At 54.6% G+C, this 27,134-nt stretch overlaps 1 protein-coding gene across 4 annotated transcripts in view; it reads left to right on the plus strand.

The window, feature by feature from the left end:
- Window positions 1-1,615: 1,615 nt before the first annotated feature.
- The window catches only part of DTX1 (deltex E3 ubiquitin ligase 1), a 109,370-nt gene continuing 83,851 nt past the window's right edge, over window positions 1,616-27,134 (plus strand). Inside the window, exons 1-2 of one of the 4 annotated variants that reach the window (XM_074972564.1) lie at window positions 1,616-1,772; window positions 3,154-4,524. In XM_074972564.1, coding sequence (XP_074828665.1) covers window positions 4,266-4,524 — 259 coding nt within the window. In that variant the 5' untranslated portion in view covers window positions 1,616-1,772; window positions 3,154-4,265. Of the gene's footprint in view, window positions 1,773-1,948; window positions 2,069-2,431; window positions 2,522-2,617; window positions 2,731-3,153; window positions 4,525-27,134 lie in introns of those variants that run through there. The other 3 variants (XM_074972566.1, XM_074972565.1, XM_074972567.1) reach the window with 3 other exon arrangements.

The following is a 27,134-nucleotide window of genomic DNA, read 5'->3' on the forward strand; positions in this document are numbered from 1 at the left end:
AATTCTTTGTGACTTTGTTTCGCCCCCCTCTCTTTGTCTGTCTAATTGACTCCCACTGAAAGCTCTCCAGGACAGGGGCTGTCTCTCACTATGTGTCTGTGCAGCACCCAGCACAATGGGGCCTTTAGTTGCTACTGTAACATTGCTGGTCTTTAATCTTCCCCTCAGAGGCTTCTACTGCTGTTTCCAGAGTTCTCATTTTATGTTGTCCTACTAATCCTGGAAACTATGGAATGTTATTATTATGATTTAGGTCAACTCTTGTGACATTATCACATGTCCAATGATATTTGGGGTTTTGTTAAAGCCCCAGCTCCTGGAGTCATGTGATTAAGTGAGAATCTCAGCCCTCATTTTTTTATGAATTAAGTTTCCAGCCTTCATGGCCTCAGAGAAAACATTGAAATGTGACTCCAGTGCAGTCCAAAGGCTCCAAAACTAAAAGACAAAAAAAAAAAAAAAGAACCTCAAATTTATCATTATTTTTTTAAATCTCATTTTTGGTTTTTGCAGTCTGACTCATGAATTTGGAATGGATTGGAGTTGGCAACTTTTATAGTACACTTTGGAACTTAGCATGGTATGAAAGCCTGGATAGATAGATAGATGGATCTCCATAGTAATCATACAGCACCCTAGGGGCATCCAGGGGAAACAGCAGATCAATTGTTTGTCATTCTAGCCAACGCACATGTGGTGGCTACCGGCGGGCAGCAAGGATAGGCAGTTGGGGTACAGGCAAGGACACCATTTCAGATTTCAGTGGGGAGGGGGCAACTTTCAGCTGAGGTCCAGGTGCAACGCCCCCTATACTTGGGAGTCTCGGGGGGCATAAAGCCCCCTGATGGGCATGGCATGATAGAAGGGCAGCCAGGCCCAGTTTGATTGGTGTTGCAACCCCATGTGCCAGGTTGTAATGCCACTCAAATTTGGGGTGGCTGGATAGGTAACCTGGGCCCCCTAATTAGCAAAATTCTGTTTGCATCCATGGCTCATATATTAGTGGGGCTAGGCCTGCTTTCCAGAATACTGGTGGGGTCTGGGGACCCTTGGATCCATATGACCTTGTGCGTTGGGCTCCCTGCCCAACCTAAATTGCCACCGTGGTATAGGGGGCAGTGGAGTCAACGTGGACTAACAATTAGCATTAGAAAGTGGGAGCCAGAACATCTGAGTTTTATTCCCAACTCTGCCCCTGAGTCTTTTGGGCGAGTCCTCACCCCCCACTCCGTGCCTCAGTTTCCTCAGCTGTAAAATGGGGACAATGGTTCCTGCCGTGCTGAGATGAAGGGCATGCATTCAGGAGGGATCCCCTGGGCCAGCCCAAAACCGCAGAGGGGAAACGCTGCTTTAAAGTCACCCCGCCTCCCTCCCCAAATCGGGGCAGGCTGTGCGCGCTCTGCCCCCGGGCGCATGGCCGAGGGACCCCCAGCCAGCTCCCTATGGGGAGGTCGCCCATCGCTTTCCATCCCTGCCCCTCCTTCTCCCCGGCCCCCGAGGGAGGTAGTCCTGGACGGCGGTCGGCCGCCTCTCGCCCCCCAGCCTCGCCCCGGCGCGGCGGCCAGGCGGGGCTCCCGTTAGGGATGCTCCGGATCCTCTGTGCGCAGCCTCTTCCCGCGGCTCGGCTTGTTGTTTTGGCGAGGGCTGGGCGCCGGGGCGCCCCCGGGTTTGCGCTCGCTCCTCTTGCTGCTGCAACCAGTCCCCTCCTCCCCCAGCCCGGCCCCGGAGCGGCGGCGGCCGCCGCGGCAGAGCGGAGCCGGAGCCGGAGCCAGGTGGGTGAACAGGGATCCCCGAGAGGGGGCGAGGAGGGAGAGGGAGCGAGCCGCCGCGGGGTGCCAGGAGAGCGAGCAGCCATGGCAGCGAGCTGGGTTTGCAGCAGGGAGTTGGGGAGGGGGCGACGGGAGCTGGGCTGGCAGATGGGCCCAGGCTGCAGGGAAAACGTCCCATCGGGACCTCGTGGGGGCTGCTTGGGGGGGCAGGTTTAAGGGACCTTCCTGACTCCCCTAATAGCTGTGCCCAGAGCCTTGCCGTAAAGGAGGAGAAAATGGAACCACCTGCCCCCTCCCGGGTAAAGATCTCAGCCCTGGGACTCATGTGCTGCCGGGCCGGGCGAGATGCTGCCATGCGCTGCCCCTGTAGCCCCCCTGCCCCTTCTGTTGCTGGGGGGGAGGGGGCAATGAGTCTTGGGGACCTGCCGCTTTGATCCTTGGGGGTGGGGTATTTGTCTGGGGATCCCTTCGGTGTCAAAACGTCCCAGGGACCCGAATCGGCTGCTGCTTCCCCTCACATCCGTGCGAGCGGAAAGTGCCCAGCGTGCCCCAAATCACTGTTGCTGGCATGCCCAGGGTGTGTGTGTGTGTGTGTGTGTGCGTGCGTGCTGCAGCCTTTGCCGGTGACCTCGTTTGTGGCGGGGAGGCGAGCAGGGAAGGCAGCCCAGACAAAGCCGGGGAGGCAGGGGAGATGTAGGAGCAGGGGCCAGTGGCTGAATCGCGGCTGCGGAGCTGCACCTGCAGTGAAGACGGTCAGTTCGAGCTGGGCTGGGGCAGGCGGAGGCATCCCCAGGAGATGTGCCAGGCGCTTGCTGTCTGAGGGGCTGTGGTGTTTGTTTAAATGGCGGGGGGAGGGGAGGATCCACTGGAGACCCCATTTAACCACACTCCGGCAGAATCCGTGCCGTGGCTTGGCACACTAGCCCCGGGACTGCAGTGCCTGCCAGCAGGCGAGGAAGGGGTGAGGGGCCTGCAGTGCTCTTTAAGCCTATAACGGCATCCCTCTCCTTTATCACACCAATCCCTGCACCCCCACCTCCACCTTAAAGGGACATAAGGCATCAGGAGCGATCCTGCATTGGAGGGGCGGGCTGGATGGCCCCGATGGGTCTCTGGACGATGGGATTTCTCCACTGATGAGTGAAATGGACAGAGATGGGGCTCTGGTCGTCACGAAGCCAGCAGAGAGGGGTCACTGAGCTCTCACAGGGGGCCAGCCTGGCATATATGCTAGATGGATGGATGAGGAAGGAGACAGCCCAGGGAGAATGAGCCTGGGGTCAGTCCCTGGGCTGGGAGGTGGAAATACAGAGGGGGGCGGGGGATGGGAGTCTGCTCTCCCAGACAGAAAGCCCCGTCACTGATTGATGCTTTCCCCTTTCAGGCTGCATCCCCCACCTGTACTCCGGCAGCAGACGGGCCAATTTCTCCCCTTGCTACAGAGATGAGACTTGGCCAGCTGCTGTGGAGCCATCCATGACAGAGACTGAGCAGCAGGAAGCAAGAAGGAGAGGAGGGGGTTTCCCCTTCTGCAGCAGCAGCTTGTGAGCCACAGGACGCAGCCCCACCCTACCCCCTCCTCCCTGCTGGGCTCCCTTCACCCCCAGTAAAGACACCAGAGCCATCCCCCCCAGGCACAGAATGTGTGATTCTGGCTGGGGGGGATGCCCTCCCCAGGGACAGGTTTCAGAGGAGTCACCTGCAGTGAGCCCCAGCTGTGACCCGTGGGGAGGGAGCTGTGATCCCATCCGACCAGCGGGGCAGGGTGCCTGAGGCCTTTTGGGACTGAGTGAGGCAGTCTGTTGGAATTGGGAGTGGGGAAGGGTGTGGGGGAAGCAGCTGGAGACTGATCACCCTGGCATGGGTTGCGTGGCCCTGCACAGCCTCCCCGAGGGCCTGGAGACAGGAGCCTCCCGAGACGAGACACTGGGCTTGGGCTGGCTGTTTTGGGCTCTGCGGAGGCCTCATTACTCATGCTGCTGAGGTCAAGAGCCTTCAGCAGGGCGGCTGGGCTATGGAGGCACAAGCCTGAGAGCATCAGGGGCCGAGTGTAACCAGAGTCGAGCAGGGAAGAGGGGAGCGCAGCACAAAATCAAGGGTGGGACCCTGCATTTTCCCAGGGGTCTCCTATTTGGATGTGAACAGAGGGGCAGCAAGGGCTAGATCATTTTCCTTCTGCTCCCACCAGCTGCGCCAGGTCTTTGGAGCACCAGCGATTGGGTGTGGCCAAGATGCTCGCTCCAGCCTGGCTCCATGTGCAGTTAAGAGAATAGACAGACTCTGTGCAGCCGGGATCATTCCTCCGGGGACCAGCACGTTGCAGGGATACTGCTCGTTCCTCATCCCTGCTGCTTTCCGAAGGACTCTGAAACCAGAGGTCAAGCCAGTCAGGCCCAGAGAACCACCCCCAGAGGGCAAGGGCCCTGGGAGGATGCCCTCCTGCTGACTTCCCCGTCTGTCTGCCCTGCTCAGGCTGCTGCCTGCTGACCTGGCGCCATGTTGCGGCCGAGCTCGGGGGTGCTGATCTCGGTGAATGGGCTGGGCTTCCCGCCGCAGAATCTGGCCCGCGTGGTGGTGTGGGAGTGGCTGAACGAGCACGGGCGCTGGCGGCCCTACACAGCGGCCGTCTGCCACCACATTGAGAACGTGTTGAAGGAGGATGCCCGGGGCAGCGTGGTGCTGGGGCAGGTGGATCCCCAGCTGGCTCCGTATATTATCGACCTGCAGTCCATGCACCAGTTCCGCCAGGACACAGGTAGGGAGGGGCGCTGCGGGTCTGTGGGGTGTGGCTGGGATGAGGGGTGGCCATGGGTGTGCTAAGATCTTGGGGTGACGTAGGGAGCTGCCAGTGGGGTTGGGCTTCAGGGCTCATCGAGATCCTCAATCTCTGCTTGGGTTGGGTGTAGGATTCGCACTGCCTCTTTGCCTGGTAAAGATGGGCATGGGGCTGATCTGATCCCTCATGGCACTGCCGCCATCCAGCCCGGAGAGCAGAGTGCACTTGGTGCTGGCCTCAGCTGTGGCTCTGGAGACAGCCAAGCGGCCCAAAAGGAATGTACACACTTGTGCAAATCGAGAGAGATGTGGATTAACCACAACCAATGTTTATCGAGGCCAGGTGGTGGAGAGCACATCTTTTACTGGACCCATGCCAGTCGGGAGAGAAACGAGCTTCCGAGCTCCACAGAGCTCTTCCTCAGGGCTGGGAAAGGAACTTGGAGTGTCACAGCCAAATGCGGGGGGCGGGGAGAGGGGGAGATTGGTTAGATATTACCCACCCCGTCTCTCTAGTGTCTTGGGACCAAAACAACTACAACATCGCCGACGATGTCTGTGTGTCCGTCCGTCCAGCTGGTGTACATTGCATCCAGCCAGCCATCCAACGGGTGTACGTATCTGTCTGCCTGTCTCTGTCTGCCATGCCTGCCTGCCTGCCTGGGTTCTGCTCCTCACCATCATCACTGAGCATTTAACAATTCTAATTGCCACCCTAGGAAAGTCTCATGTGAGCTCATTTCCTCTTTTCTCCCCACGAGGCTGCTGGGAGGTGTCCCCCCTTCTCGATCCCCGATCATCCGCCCCTCCCCTCCCCTCCATTCTGGGAACGCAAACACTGCGTCCCATGAGACACCCTGGCTGCCATGTGGGGACTGAGGTTTGGGGGGAGGTGTCACTCCAGCACTCCCATCACTTGGGCATGGGGGAGGTTGGCCCCAGTGACCATGGGAAGTGGTGGGAGGTGGCTGCTCTGAGCTCTGGTGTTTCCTGCTGGCCTAACTGTGGCGTGGTGCTTGCAGTGTTTTCAGAGAGAGGGAGTGCTGTGGTGGGGGAGGGCAGCCTGCAGGGGGGTGAGAAAGGGCATTAGAAGGAAGGGTGTACAGAGGGGCTCAGATATCTGGAAGGGAGAGAGCAAAATGCAGATCCTGCTGTGGGCCAAAACCCCAAAAGAGGGAGATCCCCAGGATCGGCTCAGGGAGCTTAAAATGAGGTGGAATCAGTTCCTTCCACATGGATGACATTGCCCCGAACCAGAGGCTGGTGAGATGGCTGGGACAGGGGAGCAAAAACCCAGGGCACTGTTTCTGGCTCTGACACCAGCCTGCTGTGTGGCCTGGGGCAAGTCCCTTCCCTGCTGTGTGCCTCAGTTTCCCCCAGCCCTATAGAATGGGGATGATGACACCCACCCACTGGAAATGGCATTGGAGATGGGACATGCTATGTAATATGCTTCTGCTGCTGGCTTCATGGGGATAACTAGGAGGGGAATGTGGGTCTGTAATGAGGAATTGTCCTGAGAGTGGGAAGCCATGGAGAGGTGGTGGAGTGGGGTGGGGATGGGACCACTGCACAGCTGGGGTATCTGCTGCCTGCAGGTAGCCGGTGTGGACTCCCTTCCTAGGACGCTTGGGCTCTCTTTTAGGGTAGGCTGGGGTTGGGGGGAAAAGGACTGTCTGCAGGACAGCCTGTGGTGGTGTCTGGCATGGGGAGCAGTACCTGGCATGGACAGGAAGGAGGGGTGAAATACAGAGATGTGCGCATCAGCTGGATTCCTGTCTCCAGACTCCCACAAAAGGTTCCTTAGCCAATGACACCTGCAGGCCCCTGGCTCCGGGGTGCCCTGTTTCAGCGGGGGCAGGGAGGGTCCCCTGCTCGCTGCACTCTCTGTGCCATGGCTGAGCTTACAGAGGGTGGGGACACGAGCTCCGTGCACTGGGCTTGTGCTCTTTGTGGTTTCTGTGTGACGTGTGGTTTGCTGTTCCCTTGCAGCTCGGTGCAGAGCTCTGACTGGGAGGGGACTGGGCGTTAGAGATGTCACTAGCAGGTGGCTGTATTGAGGTGATCACTCCTCACAGCCCCCTCTCCTCCAGCCCGCCTACCCTCCTCTCACTGCTGCTCCCTTGCTGCCTGGGCAGCATGCTATTGCCAGCCCACGATGGGGCATCCTCCCCACGCTGGCCCTGAGGGGGCTGAATTAGGCCGTGTGGGCCCAATCAGCCAATTAGGCTGCAAAAAGGGCAGAATTAAGCTGGAGGAAGCTTATTAGAAGATGGCTCCCCTTTGAGGGAACAGGAATGGCTTCTCCAAAGCCTGGAGGCTGGGAACACTGCAGCAGGGAGGAAGGCTGCAGTCCCCCTCCCTGAGGTAGGGGAGAAGCAGTCCAGAAGGAGGGAGCCGGGGTGAGAGCCGTACAGTGATGAAGATGCACACCTCAGTTGGTCATGATGGCCCTGGACTGGCACCCAGCATAGAGGGCAGGCCTGGGTTCCCATACCAGTCACTGCAGAGCGGTACTGCTTGGGGGCAGTGAACAGGAAGACTGCCTGAGTCACTGTTGGAGTGACAGGGTCAGGGCAGCGGGCGTGAGGGCTGCTTGATGCTGTGTGGACAGAAGAGACTTTGAAAGACACCCCTGAAGGGGAGCCCATGCAGTGACCAGCCTGGAAGGCTGAGTCCCCAAGAGCTCCTGGTGCGAGAGAGGGGCTGGAGACAAAGAAGGAGAGATGGGGAGATGGAGTGCAACTACAGGAAGGGGCATTGACCATTCAGAGCTAATTCCCAGAATGGCCAGGAGGAGGCACTGCCTGCGGTGAGTAGAGCCCCGCGTCACACAGCCCTACGTGTTCTGGTCAGTGTGGAGGGTGCAGTCTGCCTAGGTGCCCAGTCTGCTGGCCAGCACAGCGGATGCCTTCCACCTGCGCCTACCTATCACTGTAGATGTTTTCCACTAGGATGGCCCTGGCACGCAGGACAGCATGGCTGGTGCCCAGCTGCACAGTGGGTACCTTGGGCACAGATGGATCCAGAATGGCCGGTGACCTTGTTGTTGGCGGGTGCTCCCAGGCTGCATGCATTGTACCTGGCTTTAGCTGGAACATTAGGGAGTAGAGTGGGTGGGTTCGAAGCTTGGGGCATCTGTAACTTTCAGCAGCAAAGCAGGTGCATTTCAGCTGGATGTACCCAGAACATGGTGGCATGGCAGGTGGCGTTCGCCTGATTTACATCACATGGCTCTTAGGGGGCATGTTAGATTGTCCTGTGTCTGTGCCCTGACTTTCAACAACCTCTCTTGCATATCTTCTAACATTGGAAACATTGTAGGGAGCCCACACAACGCTCTCCGCAATTAGCCTCCCACTGCTTGTGCAGGGCAGACTTGTGGGGTGCCATTAGTCTATAGATTTGTGCGCACCAGCTTTTGTACAGCGCCTAGCATATGGGGTCCTGGTCCATGGCTGGGGCTCCCAGGCACTGCTGCAATAAGTCAATGTACAAAGCTGTTGTTGTTATTTACATATTGTGGCAAATGGACAATGCTATTGTGGTGGGTCCCGCGTTTTTCCTTGGTGTGATGGGTCAGGGCGCTGCCCCTGCCCCTATTCTTGGGCTCCGCTAGTGCCCTGGATAGGGAGAGAAAGGGAGTAGGGAAGGGACCCAGGTCTGCCCCCTACTCTGGTCCCAGCCCCTTCAGCTTCATAGGCTTCTTACCCTCTTTGCCCTTGGGCTGGGTTTCTCTCAATCCTCTGGGCTGGGGGAGTCCCACTGCCCTGCTTGGGCAGGGTCTACCTTCCCCTGGTCAACACCAGGACACCTCCAAACTACAGTCAGCTCTCCTTCCCCTCCTCTGTCTGACCAGGGAAGGGGGTGTTAATTGGCTCCAGGTGCTCTAATTAACCTGCAGTAACCTCTCCTTAGTCCACAGGGAATAAGGCTCTGATGATCCTGAGTTTATATACCTCCCATCTATTACTCTTCTGCTGCCCTCAGGCCCTGCTGCATCACATATTCCCCACCCCCGCACCTGCCCCGCTCAACACCATGGGGTTGGGCCATTTGGGACGAGAAGCAGTGCTGTCGAGACAGGCTGGTAGCATTGCTGTGTTGGCTTCCAGCTCTGTGCTGTTCCTGAAGTGGGAGGGACCATCTAGTCACTCTCGCATTCTCCTTGTTTCTGTGCATCCACTGGAGTGGGGTGTGGTCTGTCACAAGGGTGACCCGCTGCCCTGGTAGGTAGTATTGGAGAGTCTCCATGGCCCATTTAACTGCCAGACATTCCTTTGAGACGACGGCGTACCGTTGCTCCCTGGGAAGGAGTTTCCGGCTGAAGTACAGGATAGGTAGCTCCTCCTCCCCAACCATCTGCGAGAGGATGGCCCCTAGCCCTACCTCCGAGGCATCCGTCTGCAGGATGAATTCCTTCTCAAAGTCTGGGGCTATGAGCACTGGATGACTGCAAAGGGCCGTCCTTAAGTCTGTGAATGCTGCTTCTGCTGCATCGGTCCACTTTACTATCTCTGGACCCCAAGCTTTTATCAGGTCCGTCAGCGGCCAGGCCCTCATGGCAAAGTGAGGGATGAACCTACAATAGTACCCCACTATCCCTAAAAATGCTCTGACTTGCTTTTTGCTGACTGGTCGGGGCCAACCCTGTATTGCCTCTACTTTGTTCCACTGGGGTTTCACCAAGCCCCTTCCTACTACATACCCGAGGTATCTGGCCTCAGCTAGCCTGAGCTAGCCCTACTTGGGAGGGTTGGCCATGAGACCAACCTGTCTAAGGGCGTCTAATACGTCTTCTACTTTTCCTAGGTGCATCTCCCAGTCAGGGCTACAGATGACTACATCGTCTAAATAAATGGTGGCATCCTTGGCGTGGGGTTGTAGTAATTTGTCCATAAGTTGTTGGAACATTGCGGGGACCCCATGGAGTCCGAAAGGGAGAACGGCGTATTGACACAGGCCATCGGGTGGAGAGAAGGCAGTCTTCTCCTTGGCATCCTCAGCCAGGGGGATTTGCCAATAGCCTTTGCTCAAGTCCAAGGTGGTCAAGTATCAGGACTTGCCTAACTGATCAACTAGCTCATCAATGCGTGGTATTGGGTAGGCATCGAATTGACATATTTTGTTCAACTTTCGGAAGTCATTACAAAACCTCAGGGTGCCATCAGGCTTGGGGACTAGGACGATAGGGCTGGACCAGTGCCTGTGGGATTCTTCAATAACCCTGGGTTCCAGTATCCTCCTCACCTCCGTCCTAATTTCTTCCCTTTTGGCCTCCGGTATTCAGTATGGTTTTATTGTTACCCTTGCTCCGGGACAGGTGACGATATAGTGCTGGACCATTGTTGTACAGCCTGGCTGCACGGAGAACATATCTTGATTCCGCTGGATCATAAATGACCTCTGTTCATTGTGTTGGGGTTAATCCAGGGGATATCCTCACCTGTCCTTGTGGGCCATCTGCCTGGGGTGGAGCTTCCTAGGGTGACCAGGCACGTCTCCTGGTTGCACCAGGGCTTCAGTAAGTGAATGTGGTAGATCTGCTCTGGCCTTCAGTGGTCCGGTTGCTTTACCTTGTAGTCCACCTCCGCAATGGCTTCCACTATCTCCTATGGCCCATGCCAGCTGGCTAGGAGCTTGCTTTCTGTTGTCGGTACCAGCACCAGCACCTGCTCTCCTGGCTGAAATCTCCGTGGTTTTGCCTGGCGGTTGTAGTAGGTCTGCTGGACCTCTTGTGCTTTCTCCAAATGTCCTCGTACTATGGGGGTCACCTGGGCTATTCGCTCTCTCATCTGAGCCACGTGCTCAATGACCTTCTTCCCAACCCTCCTTGATGATATCTAATATGCCACGCGGGTGGTGTCCGCAGAGTAGCTCGAAGGGCGAGAATCCCGTTGACGCCTGGGGGACCTTCCGTATTGCAAACATCAGGTACGGTAGAAGGGTATCCCAGTCTTTTCCATCTTGGACCACCACCTTCCAGATCATGCTTTTGAGGGTACAATTAAATCGCTCAACCAGGCCATCCATTTGAGGATGGTAGACTGAGGTCTGCAAGGCTTGGATGTGGAGTAGGGTACATAAGTCCCTCATTAATTTCAGCATAAAGGGAGTTCCTTGGTCGGTCAAGATTTCTTTAGGGATGCCCACTCTAGCAAAAACCTGGAGCAGTTCTTTTGCCATTGCCTTGGACTTGGGGCTTCTTAGAGGAATGGCTTCCAGGTACTGTGTGGCATGTAAGGATGAGAAATTTGCTTTGGTGGTCCGGAGCCGATCTTTCTAGCGGGTCCACTAGGTCCATGACTATCCTTTCAAAAGGGACATCAGTAACGGGCAAGGGCTCCAACGGGGCCCGTAAATGAGGTCAGGGGCTGTGTAACTGTCATTCTGGGCAGGAGGCGCAATAATGCTGGACTTCCGCCCATACTCCCGGCCAGTGAAACCTCCTGAGGATTCTATCCAGGGTCTTATCTATTCCTAGATGTCCCTCGAAGAAATGGCTGTGAGCTAGCTCTAACACAGCTCTTTTGTGCTTCCGTGGTACTAAGAGCTGCTCTACTTCCTCCCCCTGTATTTGCGCTAGTCGGTACAATAGGTCACGTTTGACCACATAGTATGGCCCTGGGCCTTTGGTTTTCCCCTGTACGGGCACGCCGTTTACCTCTACTACCTCCTCCCTCATGTTTGTATATAACGGGTCATAGGCTTGGTCCTGCCCAAAATTCTTGCATGCGGGGCCAATCTGGCCTAATTTTGTGGGGTCAGTTTCAACTCCACCCCCAAGTTGCTCCTACTGGTGCTGGGGACTGCCTCCAGGTCCTCACTGGTCTGAGCTGTGTCCTGGCCTCCCGGACAGCTACTGTCAAGGCTGATTCTCCACTCTACACTTCGAGTGCAGAAGGTGGAGGCCTGCAAGTATTCTAAAAATTAATACTGGCTACTCCAGGCTGGTATTAAACTCCCAAGGTTACAGCTTCTCTCTGACCTTGGATGGGTAGATGCTGCCACCGCCCAAGTGCAAAACCCCTTTGAGAACCCAGGAAGGTGCATTTGGGGATTCCTTCCTGTGGGGCACCCTCAAGCCCTTTCACCCCCTGTCTGGGGAAGAGCTGAGAAAGAACACAAAGGAAATCAGCTGTTGCCACCAGCTAATTAAACAGCATGTGCACAAACCTCTTAGGACACAAAATCCAATCCTGTTCTTAAAAAAGGTACATTTTATTAAAAACAAAAAGAAAAAAATAGATCTGGATTTTAGGCTTTTTGCTAGGTTTTAAAAAAAAAACAATTACAAGGATTAAGCATCAAGAATAGCTTCCTTGAGGTCCAGCTTAAAGGTTACAAGCAAAACAAAAGCACCTGGGGTTAGCACAGAGGAATCCACAAGCCATAACGGAATAAAAGAGAGAAATTTCATCGCGTCTCCCTAGACATTCCTGACCTACTCACATCTCTGGGGTTTCAAATGAGGAGTTTCTAGGTATGATCTGATTAATTTCATACCTGGCCCAAGCTTTTACAACATAGCTCCAGCCCTGTCCCTGCTCTCTGGGATAACAACACAGACAGACAAAGGGGAAGTTTTTTTTCCCAAGTTTAAAAAGTTAAAAGTTCTAGCCTTCCCATCCGATGAAGTGAGCTGTAGCTCACGAAAGCTCATGCTCAAATACATTGGTTAGTCACTAAGGTGCCACAAGTCCTGCTTTTCTTTTAGCCTTCACATTGGCTCTTTTGGTCAGGTGCCCACTCCCTCCCTTTTACCTATGGACTTTTTAACCCTTTACAGGTAAAGCAAGTAGAGAACAGCTACTAACAGGGATTTTATAGCTAACTGGCTGGCTGGTTGTCCATAAAAGGGAGCTACTCCTCTCCCCTTTATTTATCACACCTACCAACCAAGGTGGCTTTCTGGTTCCCTTTCAAAATCCTGTTTCCTAACCTTTTATCTGCCCTCCTTTCCCACCTAGACTCCCAGGGCTTCCTGGGGTATGAAAATAATTCTGGGACAAGTCTGGCGAAAATTGGGACAGGGCTATTCGTGGGTGCCTTGATCTCAGTCCGGGGGTTGCTACCCTCCCCTAGCTCTATTTGTGGGAGTAGCTTCTCAAACCCTGTGAAGTCCCTACTGATTAGGACTGGGTAGCGGAGTCTGGGGATCACCCCTGTGATCACCCTGGTAGTATTCCCCTGGATCTCAATTTGCACTAGGATCGTGGGGTAGAAACTTATGGTGCCATGGACACATAGGTCAGTTGGCCTTGCCTTACTAACTTCCCTGAGTCCAGTGTGAGAGCATTCCCCGAATCCACCAAAGCTGTGGTCTCAATGCCATTCATTTTTACCGACCTGGTGTACCCATGTGGGGTCATTATAGCCCCCACCAAGCTGATTAGGCCACATCGCGTCCTGTGATCCCCCAGATTGCACTGCATGGGCTCCTCCCTGTTGGGGCACTGGGCTGCGATGTGCCCCAATTCCCCACACTCATAACACCAATACCATACTCCAATTGTTGCCCTCTGCCTTGGGCTATTCAGCCCGCCCCAGCCCGCTCCCCCAAAGTCCCCAGGTCCCTTCAGGGCCTCAGGCTGTTCCTGGGTGCCCTTCCTTCCTGTTACGGCTCTCCTGGAGTTCTCAATAATCTAGGGCCTCAGGGCGTAGCCACTTCCAGCTCAGGTGGATTAGGTCAAACTGTTGCAACCCATGGTGCCTTGTCCTAACTATACCGCTATTCATGGAACGTCTGGGCTTGCAACGCCGTTGTTAGAATCATAGAATATCAGGGTTGGAAGGGACCTCAGGAGGTCATCTAGTCCAACCCCTGCTCAAAGCAGGACCAATCCCCAACTAAATCATCCCAGCCAGGGCTTTGTCAAGCCTGACCTTAAAAACCTCCAAGGAAGGAGATTCCACCACCTCCCTAGGTAACCCATTCCAGTGCTTCACCACCCTCCTAGTGAAAAAGTTTTTCCTAATATCCAACCTAAACCACCCCACTGAAACTTGAGACCATTACTCCTTGTTCTGTCATCTGCCACCACTGAGAACAGTCTAGATCCATCCTTTTTGGAACCCCCTTTCAGATAGTTAAAAGCAGCTATCAAATCCCCCCTCATTCTTCTCTTCCGCAGACTAAACAATCCCAGTTCCCTCAGCCTCACCTCATCAGTCATGTGCTCCAGCCCCCTAATCATTTTGTTGCCCTCCGCTGGACTCTTTCCAATTTTTCTACATCCTTCTTGTAGTGCGGGGCCCAAAACTGGACACAATACTCCAGATGAGGCCTCACCAATGTTGAATAGAGGGGAACGATCACGTCCCTCGATCTGCGGGCAATGCCCCTACTTATACAGCCCAAATTTGCGAGCAGGCTGGCTAACCTAGTGAGGAGGGCTTTAAACTAGGTTCACCGGGGGAAGGAGACCAAAGCCCTGAGGTAAGTGGGCAAGCAGGATACCGGGAGGAAGCACAGGCAGGAATGTCTGTGAGGGGAGAGCTCCTGCCTCATACTGAGAATGAGGGGCGATCAGCAGGTTATCTCAAGTGCATATATACAAATGTACAAAGCCTTGGAAACAAGCAGGGAGAACTGGAGGTCCTGGTGAAGGCAAGGAATTATGACGTGATTGGAATAACAGAGACTTGGGGGATAACTCACATGACTGGAGTACTGTCATGGATGGGTATAAACTGTTCAGGAAGGACAGGCAGGGCAGAAAAGGTGGGGGAGTAGCACTGTATGTAAGGGAGCAGTATGACTGCTCAGAGCTCCGGTACGAAACTGCAGAAAAACCTGAGTGTCTCTGGATTAAGTTTAGAAGTCTGAGCAACAAGAGTGATGTAGTGGTGGGAGTCTGCTATAGACCACCGGACCAGGTGGATGAGGGTTTCTTCCAGCAACTCGCAGAAGCTACTAGATCGCACGCCCTGGTTCTCATGGGCGACTTTAATCATCCTGATATCTGCTGGGAGAGCAATACAGCGGTGCACAGACAATCCAGGAAGTTTTTGGAAAGCGTAGGGGACAATTTCCTGGTGCAAGTGCTGGAGGAGCCAACTAGGGGCGGAGCTTTTCTTGACCTGCTGCTCACAAACCGGGAAGAATTAGTAGGGGAAGCAAAAGTGGATGGGAATCTGGGGGGCAGTGACCATGAGTTGGTTGAGTTCAGGATCCTGACACAGGGAAGAAAGGAGAGCAGGAGAATACAGACCCTGGACTTCAGGAAAGCAGACTTTGACTCCCTCAGGGAACTGATGGGTAGGATCCCCTGGGGGAATAACATGAGGGGGAAAGGAGTCCAGGAGAGCTGGCTGTATTTTAAAGAATCCCTATTGAGGTTACAGGGACAAACCATCCCGATGTGTCGAAAGAATAGTAAATATGGCAGGCGACCAGCTTGGCTTAACAGTGAAATCCTTGCTGATCTTAAACATAAAAAGAAGCTTACAAGAAGTGGAAGATTGGACAAATGACCAGGGAAGAGTATAAAAATGCTGCTCGGGCATGTAGGAATGAAATCAGGAGGGCCAAATCGCATCTGGAGCTGCAGCTAGCAAGAGATGTTAAGAGTAACAAGAAGGGTTTCTTCAGGTATGTTGGCAACAAGAAGAAAGTCAAGGAAAGTGTGGGCCCCTTACTGAATGAGGGAGGCAACCTAGTGACAGAGGATGTGGAAAAAGCTAATGTACTCAATGCTTTTTTTGCCTCTGCCTTCACAAAGAAGGTCAGCTCCCAGACTGCTGTGCTGGGCAACACAGCATGGGGAGTAGGTGGCCAGCCCTCTGTGGAGAAAGAAGTGGTTAGGGACTATTTAGAAAAGCTGGACGTGCACAAGTCCATGGGGCCGGATGCGTTGCATCCGAGAGTGCTAAAGGAGTTGGCGGCTGTGATTGCAGAGCCCTTGGCCATTATCTTTGAAAACTCATGGCGATCGGGGGAAGTCCCGGACGACTGGAAAAAGGCTAATGTAGTGCCCATCTTTAAAAAAGGGAAGAAGGAGGATCGTGGGAACTACAGCCCAGTCAGCCTCACCTCAGTCCCTGGAAAAATCATGGAGCAGGTCCTCAAGGAATCAATCCTGAAGCACTTACACGAGAGAAAAGTGATCAGGAACAGTCAGCATGGATTCACCAAGGGAAGGTCATGCCTGACTAATCTAATCGCCTTCTATGATGAGATAACTGGCTCTGTGGATGAAGGGAAAGCAGTGGATGTATTGTTTCTTGACTTTAGCAAAGCTTTTGACACGGTCTCCCACAGTATTCTTGTCAGCAAGTTAAAGAAGTATGGGCTGGATGAATGCACTACAAGGTGGGTAGAAAGTTGGCTAGATTGTCGGGCTCAACGGGTAGTGATCAATGGCTGCATGTCTAGATGGCAGCCGGTATCAAGTGGAGTGCCCTAAGGGTCGGTCCTGGGGCCGGTTTTGTTCAATATCTTCATAAATGATCTGGAGGATGGTGTGGATTGCACTCTCAGCAAATTTGCGGATGATACTAAACTAGGAGGAGTGGTAGATACGGTGGCACGTAGGGATAGGATACAGAGGGCCCTAGACAAATTGGAGTATTGGGCCAAAAGAAATCTGATGAGGTTCAATAAGGATAAGTGCAGGGTCCTGCACTTAGAACGGAAGAACCCAATGCACAGCTACAGACTAGGGACCGAATGGCTAGGCAGCAGTTGTGCAGAAAAGGACCTAGGGGTTACAGTGGACGAGAAGCTGGATATGAGTCAGCAGTGTGCCCTTGTTGGCAAGAAGGCCAATGGCATTTTGGGATGTATAAGTAGGGGCATAGCGAGCAGATCGAGGGACGTGATCGTTCCCCTCTATTCGACATTGGTGAGGCCTCATCTGGAGTACTGTGTCCGGTTTTGGGCCCCACACTACAAGAAGGATGTGCAAAAATTGGAGAGAGTCCAGCGGAGGGCAACAAAAATGATTAGGGGTCTGGAACACGTGACTTATGAGGAGAGGCTGACGGAACTGGGATTGTTTAGTCTGAAGAAGAGAAGAATGAGGGGGGATTTGATAGCTGCTTTCAACTACCTGAGAGGTGGTTCCAAAGAGGATGGTTCTAGACTATTCTCAGTGGTAGAAGATGACAGGACAAGGAGTAATGGTCTCAAGTTGCAGTGGGGGAGGTTTAGGTTGGATATTAGGAAAAACTTTTTCACTAGGAGGGTGGTGAAACACTGGAATGCGTTACCTAGGGAGGTGGTGGACTCTCCTTCCTTAGATATTTTTAAGGTCAGGCTTGACAAAGCCCTGGCTGGGTTGATTTAGTTGGGGATTGGTCCTGCTTTGAGCAGGGGGTTGGACTAGATGACCTCCTGAGGTCCCTTCCAACCCTGATATTCTATGATTCTATGAAATGCCATTGGCCTTTTTGGCAACAAAGGCACACTGTTGACTCATATCCAGCTTCTCGTCCACTGTAACCCCTAGGTCCTTTTCCGCAGAACTGCTTCCTAGCCATTCGGTCCCTAGTCTGTAGTGGTGCATGGGATTCTTCCGTCCTAAGTGCAGGGCTCTGCACTTGTCCTTGTTGAATCTCATCAGATTCATTTTGGCCCAATCCTCTAACTCAGTGGTTTCCAAACTTGTTCCGCCGCTTGTTCAGGGAAAGCCCCTGGCGGGCCGGGCTGGTTTGTTTACCTGCCGTGTCCACAGGTTCGGCCAATCGCGGCTCCCAGTGGCTGCCGTTTGCTGCTCCAGGCCAATGGGAGCTGCTGGAAGCGGCACAGGCTGAGGGACGTACTGGCTGCCGCTTCCAGCAGCTCCCATTGGCTTGGAACAGCGAACGGCAGCCACTGGGAGCCGCGATTGGCCGAACCTGTGGACACGGCAGGTAAACAAACCAGCCCGGCCCGCCAGGGGCTTTCCCTGCACAAGCAGCGGAACAAGTTTGGGAACCACTGATCTAATTTGTCTAGGGCCCTCTGTATCCTGTCCCTACCCTCCGGCGTATCTACCACTCCTCCCAGTTTAGTGTCATCTGCAAACTTGCTGAAGGTGCAGTCCACACCATCCTCCAGATCATTTATGAAGATATTGAACAAAACCAGCCCCAGGACCGACCCCTGGGGCACTCCACTTGATACTGGCTGCCAACTAGACATGGAGCCATTGGTCACTACCCGTTGAGCCCGACAATCTAGCCAGCTTTCTATCCACCGTATAGTCCGTTAATCCAGCCCATACTTCTTTAACTTGCTGGCAAGAATACTGTGGGAGACCGTGTCAAAAGCATTGCTAAAGTCAAGGAATAACATGTCCACTGCTTTTCCTTCATCCATGGAGCCAGTTATCTCGTCATAGAAGGCAATTAGCTTAGTCAGGCATGACTTGCCTTTGGTGAATCCATGCTGACTGTTCCTGATCACTTTAATCGCCTCTAAGTGCTTCAAAATTGATTCCTTGAGGACCTGCTCCATGATTTTTCCAGGGACTGAGGTGAGGCTGACTGGCCTGTAGTTCCCAGGATCCTCGTTCTTCCCTTTTTTAAAGATGGGCACTACATTAGCCTTTTTCCAGTCATCTGGGACCTCCCCCGATCGCCATGAGTTTTCAAAGATAATGGCCAATGGCTCTGCAATCACATCTGCCAACTCCTTTAGCACTCTCGGATGCAGCGCATCCGGCCCCATGGACTTGTGTTCGTCCAGCTTTTCTAAATAGTCCCGAACCATTTCTTCCTTCACAGAGGGCTGGTCACCTCCTCCCCATGCTGTGCTGCCCAGTGCAGTAGTCTGGGAGCTGACCTTGTTCGTGAAGACAGAGGCAAAAAAAGCATTGAGTACATAAGCTTTTTCCACATCCTCTGTCACTAGGTTGCCTCCCTCATTCAGTAAGGGGCCCACACTTTCCTTGACTTTCTTCTTGTTGCTAACATACCTGAAGAAACCCTTCTTGTTACTCTTAGCATCTCTTGCTAGCTGCAACTCCAGGTGTTTTTTGGCCTTCCTGATTTTACTCCTGCATGCCCGAGCAATATTTTTATGCTCTTCCCTGGTCATTTGTCCAATCTTCCACTTCTTGTAAGCTTCTTTTTTGTGTTTAAGATCGGCAAGGATTTCACTGTTAAGCCAAGCTGGTCACCTGCCATATTTACTATTCTTTCTACACATCGGATGGTTTGTTCCTGCAACCGCAATAAGGATTCTTTAAAATACAGCCAGCTCTCCTGGACTCCTTTCCCCCTCATGTTATTCTCCCAAGGGATCCTGCCCATCAGTTCCCTGAGGGAGTCAAAGTCTGCTTTCCTGAAGTCCAGGGTCCGTATTCTGCTGCTCTCCTTTCTTCCTTGTATCAGGATCCTGAACTCGACCATCTCATGGTCACTGCCACCCTGGTTCCCATCCAATTTTGCTTCCCCTACTAATTCTTCCCGGTTTGTGAGCAGCAGGTCAAGAAGAGCTCCGCCCCTAGTTGGTTCCTCCAGCACTTGCACCAGGAAATTGTCCCCTACGCTTTCCAAAAACTTCCTGGATTGTCTGTGCACCGCTGTATTGCTCTCCCAGCAGATATCAGGATGATTAAAGTCGCCCATGAGAACCAGGGCGTGCGATCTAGTAACTTCCGTTAGTTGCCAGAAGAAAGCCTCGTCCACCACATCCCCCTGGTCCGGTGGTTTATAGCAGACTCCCACCACTACATCACCGTTGTTGCTCACACTTCTAAACTTAATCCAGAGACTCTCAGGTTTTTCTGCAGTTTCATACTTTAGCTCTGAGCAGTCATACTGCTCCCTTACATACAGTGCAACTCCCCCACCTTTTCTGCCCTGCCTGTCCTTCCTGAACAGCTTATATCCATCCATGACCGTACTCCAGTAATGTGAGTTACCCCACCAAGTCTCTTTTATTCCAATCACGTCATAATTCCTTGACGGTGCCAGGGCTTCCAGTTGTCCCTGCTTGTTTCCCAGGCTTCTTGCATTTGTGTATAGGCACTTGAGATAACTTGCTGTTTTGTCCTGCTTTCTCAGTATGAGGCAGGAGTCCTCCCCTCTTGAGCTCTCCTGCTCGTGCTTCCTCCTGATATCCCACGTCCCCACTTACCTCAGGGCTTTGGTCTCTTTCCCCCCGTGAACCTAGTTTAAAGCCCTCCTCACTAGGTTAGGATCTGTCTGGGATCTGTCCAGGATCTCTGCTTTCAGCTGGGGATAGTCTGCCACAGCCTCCGCAGCCAGATCGTAGGAGGCCTTCTGGGCCTCCCCACACAGGAATGGGGTGAGGATGCCAGGCCACTGATCTTGGGGCCAGGCCTCCCACAGGGCTGCCCTCTTGAAGGCCAGGAGGTATGCCTCCACATCATCCTCCCACGTCATTTTCTGCAGAGAGTTGCTGGCCCATATGGTCCACGTCCCGTCGTGGCCGTGGCTCAGCTCTGGGAGGACCTTCTCCTGGTTCACCACTTCCTGCAACAGGGCGCAGTCCTGGGCAGCCTGGCTCATCAGCAGGCAATTGGTCTCCTGCTGCAGCTGTCCCGCCTCCTGTTGGGCGGCTGCCTGGACCCAGGTAGCCTCCTGTTGGGCTGCTGTGGCTTGCAGCAGCGCCTTGACTGTGCCATCCATCTTGGGGACGAGGTTGGGGGATTGGCGCACCCTGGATTAAGTCCACAACATGGTAAATCCCACTTCTCACACCATGTGTGGCAAATGGCCAATGCTATTGTGGTGGGTCCCACATTTTGACTTGGAGCAGTGGGTCAGGGTGCCGTCCCTGCCCCTATTCTTGGGCTCCACTAGTGCCCTGGAGGGGGAGAGAAAGGGAGCAGGGAAGGGGCCCAGGTCCGCCCCCTACTCCAGTCCTAGTTCCTTCAGCTTCATAGGCTTCTTACCCTCTTTCCCCTTGGACAGGGTTTCTCTCGGTCCTCTGGACTGGGGGAATCCCTCTGCCCTGCTTGGGCAGGCTCTCCCTTCCCTTGGTTCTCTGATTCTCTGGTCAAGACCAGTACGCCTCCAAACTACACTCAGCTCTCCTTCCCTCCTCCTGTGTGACCAAAGCAGGGGTTTTTATTGGAGGGGGGGGGGGCTTAATTGGCTCCAGGTGCTCTAATTAACCTATAGTAACCTCTCCTTAGTCCACAGGGACTAAAGCTCTGGTGATGCTGTGTTCATATACCTCCCGTCTATTACTCTCCTGCTGCCCTCTGGCCCTGCTGTATCACAATACATCTATTGCAGAGCCTGTCCAGATACTGGCCTCTGCACAAGGATCAAAACCACAACAAGAACGAATATCCTTAACAGAAATAAAACATCCATTCATTTACTCTGAGCCTCTGTAGGAATATAACCTAACTGATACACAAGAACTCCAGTTTACAGCTAATACCTAGAACTACATGTTACACAACATTTAACTGACCTGGAGAATTCATTGCCGCAAGATGCTGTTGAGGCCAAGAGCTTAGTAGGATTCAGAAAAGGATTGGATATTTCTATGGCTAATGAGGACATCTCCAGTTACATGAGAGGGGGGTAAAACTTTTGTTGTTAGAAAGGATACAAACTCTCATGCTTCAGGGCATGAGCCAACCACAAACAGATGGGGTCAGGAAGAAACTTTCCCTCTGAGAAGGGTTATTCCATAATTGTCCAGTAGGGGGTTCCTTGTACCTTTCCTCTGAAGCAGCTGGTGCTTGTCAGGCTGAGACAGGGTGCTGGCCTACGTGGACCCCTGAACTGATCCAGTATGGCAATTCCTGTGTTATATGCCCATTTGTTGTAAGACCACTGCAGAGAATTACCTCCCCAGAGCCAATCACCCCCAAATCCTTCACCCCTGCTCCTCCCAGACAGCACAGCTCTGTATTAGCCCAATTTGACGCCCAACAATGTGCTTTGGACTGACCCATTTATGAAAAGATCTATCTGACATCTACAGACATGGTGCCTTACACCTTAGACAGATACACGTGTATCAACAGCAAAGTTAGATAGATCATAGGTACTGCCTGAATGGTTTGGCTTTATAAAGTATTACTTGCAGGTGCCCGCACAATGCTTCGAGCTCTCTCACAACACATCAAGCAATCATAGAATCCTAGAAGATCAGGGTTGGACGGGACCTCAGGAGTTCACCTAGTCCAACCCCCTGCTCAAGGCAGGACCAACACCAACTATGGTAATGATAGAACAGTACTCGGTACTGCCAGTAGACATAGATTCAAACAGATGCTGAAAACTGCCTGGCATCAGCAAGGCACAGAGCTGATTGATGATTTCCTGGCGGATCAGTTGACAGAACTGAAATTTTCTGTGGGAACTCCCTAGGCTGTCCAAACCACCCGGCTCCTAAGGATCACAGGCTCCATGAGCTAGCCAGCTCCGTGCATGGCGTGCCTGGCAGGTGGGCAGGCTGCCTGCCTTCTCAGTTCCCCGGGATGAGGGTGGCTGGCTCCCTGGCAGGCCGGCTCTCTGCCCAGCAAGCCAGCCATGGCGATGGCTGGGCCACTGGTAACCAGCTTTGAAGCCTGGGATTTTTCAGAAATGTCCCGTTCTGAGAGAAATTGGGCAGTTTTACTTTCTTCCAATTAGGAACAAGACCAACTGGAAAAGTACCATGGGGATGGAAATTCAATGTGTGAAGGATCCAGAGTGAAGAAGTGTGGTCTTGTGGCTAGCTCTAGATCTGGATTTGGTTTCTGGCTTTGCCACAGATCCCTTGGGCAAGTCACTTAATCTCTCTGCCCATCAGCTCTCCATCTGGGAAATGAAAGTAGTGATCCTTTCTTTGATTAGCAATGCTGCAGGACAGGCCTGTCTCTTAGGGTGTCTCTGTGCAGTGCTTAGCACAATGGGTCCTCAGGCTTCGTACTATTGTAGCAATAATAAATAAATCACAGGACCCACAGTTATTCCCCTACCTCCCTCCCTTCCCCAGCTGCCTGGACTTTGTGGCCCTCTGGAAAGCTGTATATAACCATGTGATGGCCATGCACAGGGCTCAGCATAGCTTTAGCCCAGGGGTCGGCAACCTATGGCATGCGTGCCAAAGACGGCACGAGAGCCGATTTTTAATGGCACGCTGCTGCCTGCCGGGTCCCAGCCACCGGCCCCGCTCAGCCCGCTGCCGAACCCAGCAGCAGCGTGCCATTAAAAATCCTGCCCGCCCTGGCCCGCTCTTCTCTGCCCCCCCCCCCCCCACCTTGGGGGCAGGGTGAAGAAGCTTGGTCCTGCTGGCTGCTGCTGCAGGGCAGGCGAGCTCCCCCCTCCCCCGCCTCTTCCCCCAGCTTGCTGGGTCCTGCCCCTCCTCCCCTCTCTCCCTGCCGCTGATCAGCTGATGGCCCTTGCGAGGGAGGGGGAGAAGCCCAGCCGCGGAAGAGGTGAGGGCGGGGCCCTGGGGATGGGGAGGGGGCTGGGGGGTGAGGGGTGTGTGTGTGTGTGTGTGTGTGTAATCAGGGCTTATCCCCTCCAGCCTCCTGACATGAGCCACTCTGGGCAGGGGGCTAGGAGCACCCCCATGACCACAGCCCCCAGCCCTCTGCCCTGACCCCTACACTCCCCCCACACTACCAGCCCTCTGCCCTGACCCCTGCACCCCCCATGACCCCAACCCTGACACCAGCACCACCCACACATACCCAGCCCCCCGACACCCCATGCCCTGACTCCTGCTCCCCCTCACATGCCCCCAGCCTTCTGCCCTGACTCCTGCACCCCCCACACATACCCAGCCCCCCACACCCCATGCCCTGACTCTTGCACCCCCCACATTCCCACCCCCACCCTGAGCACCAAACGGGAGCTTCTGCACCCCCCCCACACACACATTCCCACCTGCAGCCCTCGCACCCAATGGGAGCTGCTCAGGTAAGCACTCCACACCCAAACCTCCTGCCCCAACCCTGACCCCCTCCCTCATTCTAGCTCCTGGCCAGACCGTGCACCCCAACCTGCTCCTTCACCCCCAGCCCTGTGCACTCCCACCCTCAGCTCAATGTAGAGAAAGGAAGAGAATGGGCTAGAACCAGGGAGAAGGTAGGTGCCCACTGTATGTGGGCAGGGCCGGGATCCAAGACCGGCAGCGGGCTGAGCAGGGCCCTGGCTGGCAGGAGCCGGTGGACGGAGCCCCAGACTGGCAGCGGGCTGATTGGCAGCCGGCTGAGCCGCTCGGCCCACTGCAGGTCTGGGGTCCTGGCCGCTGGCCCCACTCAGCCTGCTCCTGGTCTGGGGTTCTGGCTGCTGGCCCCTTGCCAGCCGGGGTCCCAGCCGCAGGCCCCGCTCGGCCCACTGCCGGTCTGGGGTCCCGGCCCCGCTCGGCCCGCTGCCGGTCTGGGGTCCCGGCTGCCGGCCCCTTGCCAGCCGGGGTCCCAGCCGCAGGCCCCGCTCAGCCTGCTGCCGGCCTAGGTGAACGGAACCCCAGGCTGGCAGCGGGCTGAGCGGGCCGGCGGCGTAAGATCAGCATTTTAATTTAATTTTAAATGAAGCTTCTTAAACATTTTGAAACCCTTGTTTACTTTACATGCGACAATAGTTTAGTTATATCATGTACAGACTTAACGTTAAAATGTATTCCTGGCACGTGAAACCGTCAATGAAAGTGAATAAATGAAGACTTGGCCGCTGCTGAACGGCTGCCGACCCTGCTGTAGCCTCACATGGGGCCTCAGCGTGGGGTGTGGTTTGAACGGCAGCACCAGGAGCTGGGTGTGTAAAACAACAATGGCAAACAGGAAACAACCCGAAGAGCAATTGCTACGATAGAGCCCCAGCTCAAGGGGGGGCGGGAACCTGGGCCTGGAGAACAAAGGGGCGCTGGTGATGGGAAGTCCTAAGTCCCCTCCACTACTGGGGCTGCCCCCGTCCGTGTCTTTCCCTTGGCGAATGGTGCAAGGCAGAGGCCATCGGCTATGGTAGGAGGGCTGCTACAATGGCACTACTGGCCAGTGGTAATGCTGCCGCAGCTTCTGCTTTCAGGGCCAAGGGCTGCACGTTCAAGCCCCAGCACTTTGCTGAAGGCTCCTTCTTTCTCCAGCACCGAGAGGTTCTGAGCACATACGGCTCCCTTCTGGAGCATTGTATCCTTGAGGTGGAGGCAGGGCCAGGGCAAGCGCCGATGGTCTGAACCTGCTTTGGTTCTTGGGAGCTGAGCTTCGGTGTGTTGTGGTTGTTACTGGGGTATCCCAGTCAGGCTCTAGGAAGTCGCAGAGACCTGCAAATAGGGCTGGGGTTGCTTGGATCAAGGCCTAGAGACTCCCGAGTGAGGCATGGAACTGCCAGCTTTCCCGATCACTTCTGCACTGCAGGGGCATGCACCCAGCACCAAGCAAACTCCCACAGTCCACCTGCACCAGGCTCCTGGCAGAACCTGGCTGTTCCAAAGTCTCACTCAGGAAGGTGCCGGGGGGGAGGCCCCGGTTATGCCGATGCCTTTGCTGTGCTAGGTCTTGCAAAGCATAGATGGCAACTGCTCTGAAGGCTGCTTCATTCTCCTACTGGCTCCACTGTGAGTCCCACAGCTCCATGCGTAGGGCTTTCCCTCAGCGCTGCTTCCAGCAGGGGAAGCATGTGCAGAGGTGGTGGGGGAAGCCGCTCATTCCTGGGAACCAGAGGAGCTGGGCTGTGCTCAGAAGGGGCTCAGAGCTTGGGGCCGCAGAGGGGCTGTCAAGGTGGGGGCAGCTCTGTGTGCATGTGGAGAGGCAACTCTGTCTAAGCCCCATAACTCTGCCGTCCCTTACTGGCATCTCATGGCCCCACATTAACCACGGGGTGATGTCCCTTTTGTGCTGAAGGGCCCCTTCCCCAGGGTGCTGGGAATGCGTTCAGGTCTGCATTGCGGCTCTCTGCCCCTGCGTGGCTAACGCCCAAACCCCAGTACCATTGCATGGTGCCAGGGCATGGGGAAGAGGAGATGGAAGGAAGGTGTCGCCTTCAGAAATTGGGGAGGATCCCTTTAAATAATTGTGAGCTGAGCACAGTGAGCTCCCCTCGAGGGCTCTTGAAGGGATGCTCCCCAACTCCTATTCACTAGGGTGGGAGGAAGAGGAGCGGGATGGGGGAGACAAGAACAGAAGGCACAGAGGAAGAGATGGGCAGGAAGGGGGCTGTGGCTTTAAAGATCGAAGGCTTCTTTGGGTTCCCAGAAGATGCAAGCACTGTCTGAAAATGCCTCCCTCTTCCCCACTCCCCATCAACTGCGAGCCATACTCAGGCCTCCCGCCCCATGCAGTGTGGTTTACGTGTGGCTGCCTCTCTGCTCAGCACATGCTGCACCGGCTTTCCCACACCCGCCTGTTTGCAGGAAAGGGAAAAAAAATAAATCTGTGTCAGCCTGGCCTGGTTTCCGAGCAGACATGAGGTGGGGGACCCAGCGCCAGCCCCGATGGCCTGGCCTGGCCTGGCCCGGAGAGGTGATGTAGGGAGTGGACTGGAAGGTAGTTCGCCTGCTTCCTGCCCCCGACACACACTCTGTGGGGATCTCTGGTGCTGACAGAGTACCATGGGATTCCCACACATGTGCACGTGAACTCTCTCTCTCTCTCTCACACACACACACAGATTACCATAAGGATCTTGCTTACACACATACAAAATACTAAGGGGATCTCTCTCTCTCACACACACACACACACACACACACACACACACACACACACACACACTCTCTCTCTCTCTCTCTCTCTCTCTCTCTCTCTCAGGGTAACATGGGATTTCAGGCCCGCACACTCAGGATGCATGGGATCTCAGGCGTGTGTGTGCACGTGCACACACACACACACAGAGTATCAGAAATGTCAGCCAAGCACACACATCATATTTACAGACTCGACAGGTAAATTACACTCAGAGCCCCCTTTATCTTGCACCTGTGGAACCCAAACCGGGGCTCCCAGCAGAAGGAAGTGAGCCTGGGAGGAAACAGGGTTGCCAACCTGCAAGGCACAAGCTGGCCCCATTGGGCCCAGAATCAGCTGGTGCTGCTGACAAAGTGGGCAGTCTGGTGCCGGGCATTGGTGGGTCGGCACATCTCCCAGCAAGCCTCCCTGGCTGGATTATCCAGCTCCCCTTCCCTGGCGGGGCGCGTGTGCTACTACAGGGTGTCTCCACCGCACCGACACAGCTGTCCCGCAGGGGCACCATTTCACCTCTCCCAGCTCCAGAAGGGTCCAGGTAGCCCAGCCCATTTATCTGTGAGTGCTTCTCCGTCTGTTCTGGGTCTTCGGAGCTCCAGTGCCCCCAGGCACATCCCTTCCCCGACAGAGTCCCCATGGCACGTGTGGCTTGGCTCAGCACGTGCTGGGCCGACGAGGCCTTTGCTACGACCTGACCCAATCTCCTCTCCCTGCAGGCTCTGGAGCAGTACATTTCCAGTGCTCCCAGTGACTGGGGGCAGGCGTGGGAGGAGGGAAAGCCCCCTCCCACTTCTCTGCAGTTTGAATGGCGAAGGACAGCCTGTCTGCCGGAGCAGCTGTCTGTCTGCTTGCTCAGCGGCGGACCGGTGCTCACCTTTAACCCGAGGTTCCCCTTGACGCAGCGGTCCCACCTGCCTCCGGCTGGGGTCAGTGCCATGAGCGGATGTGTGGGAAAGCAAAGGCTGTTGCAGTCAAACAGCAGACAGGGGTTGTGCAGAGCCTG

The sequence above is a fragment of the Natator depressus genome, chromosome 15, assembly GCF_965152275.1.
Source record: "Natator depressus isolate rNatDep1 chromosome 15, rNatDep2.hap1, whole genome shotgun sequence".
Taxonomy (NCBI): Eukaryota; Metazoa; Chordata; order Testudines; family Cheloniidae; genus Natator; species Natator depressus.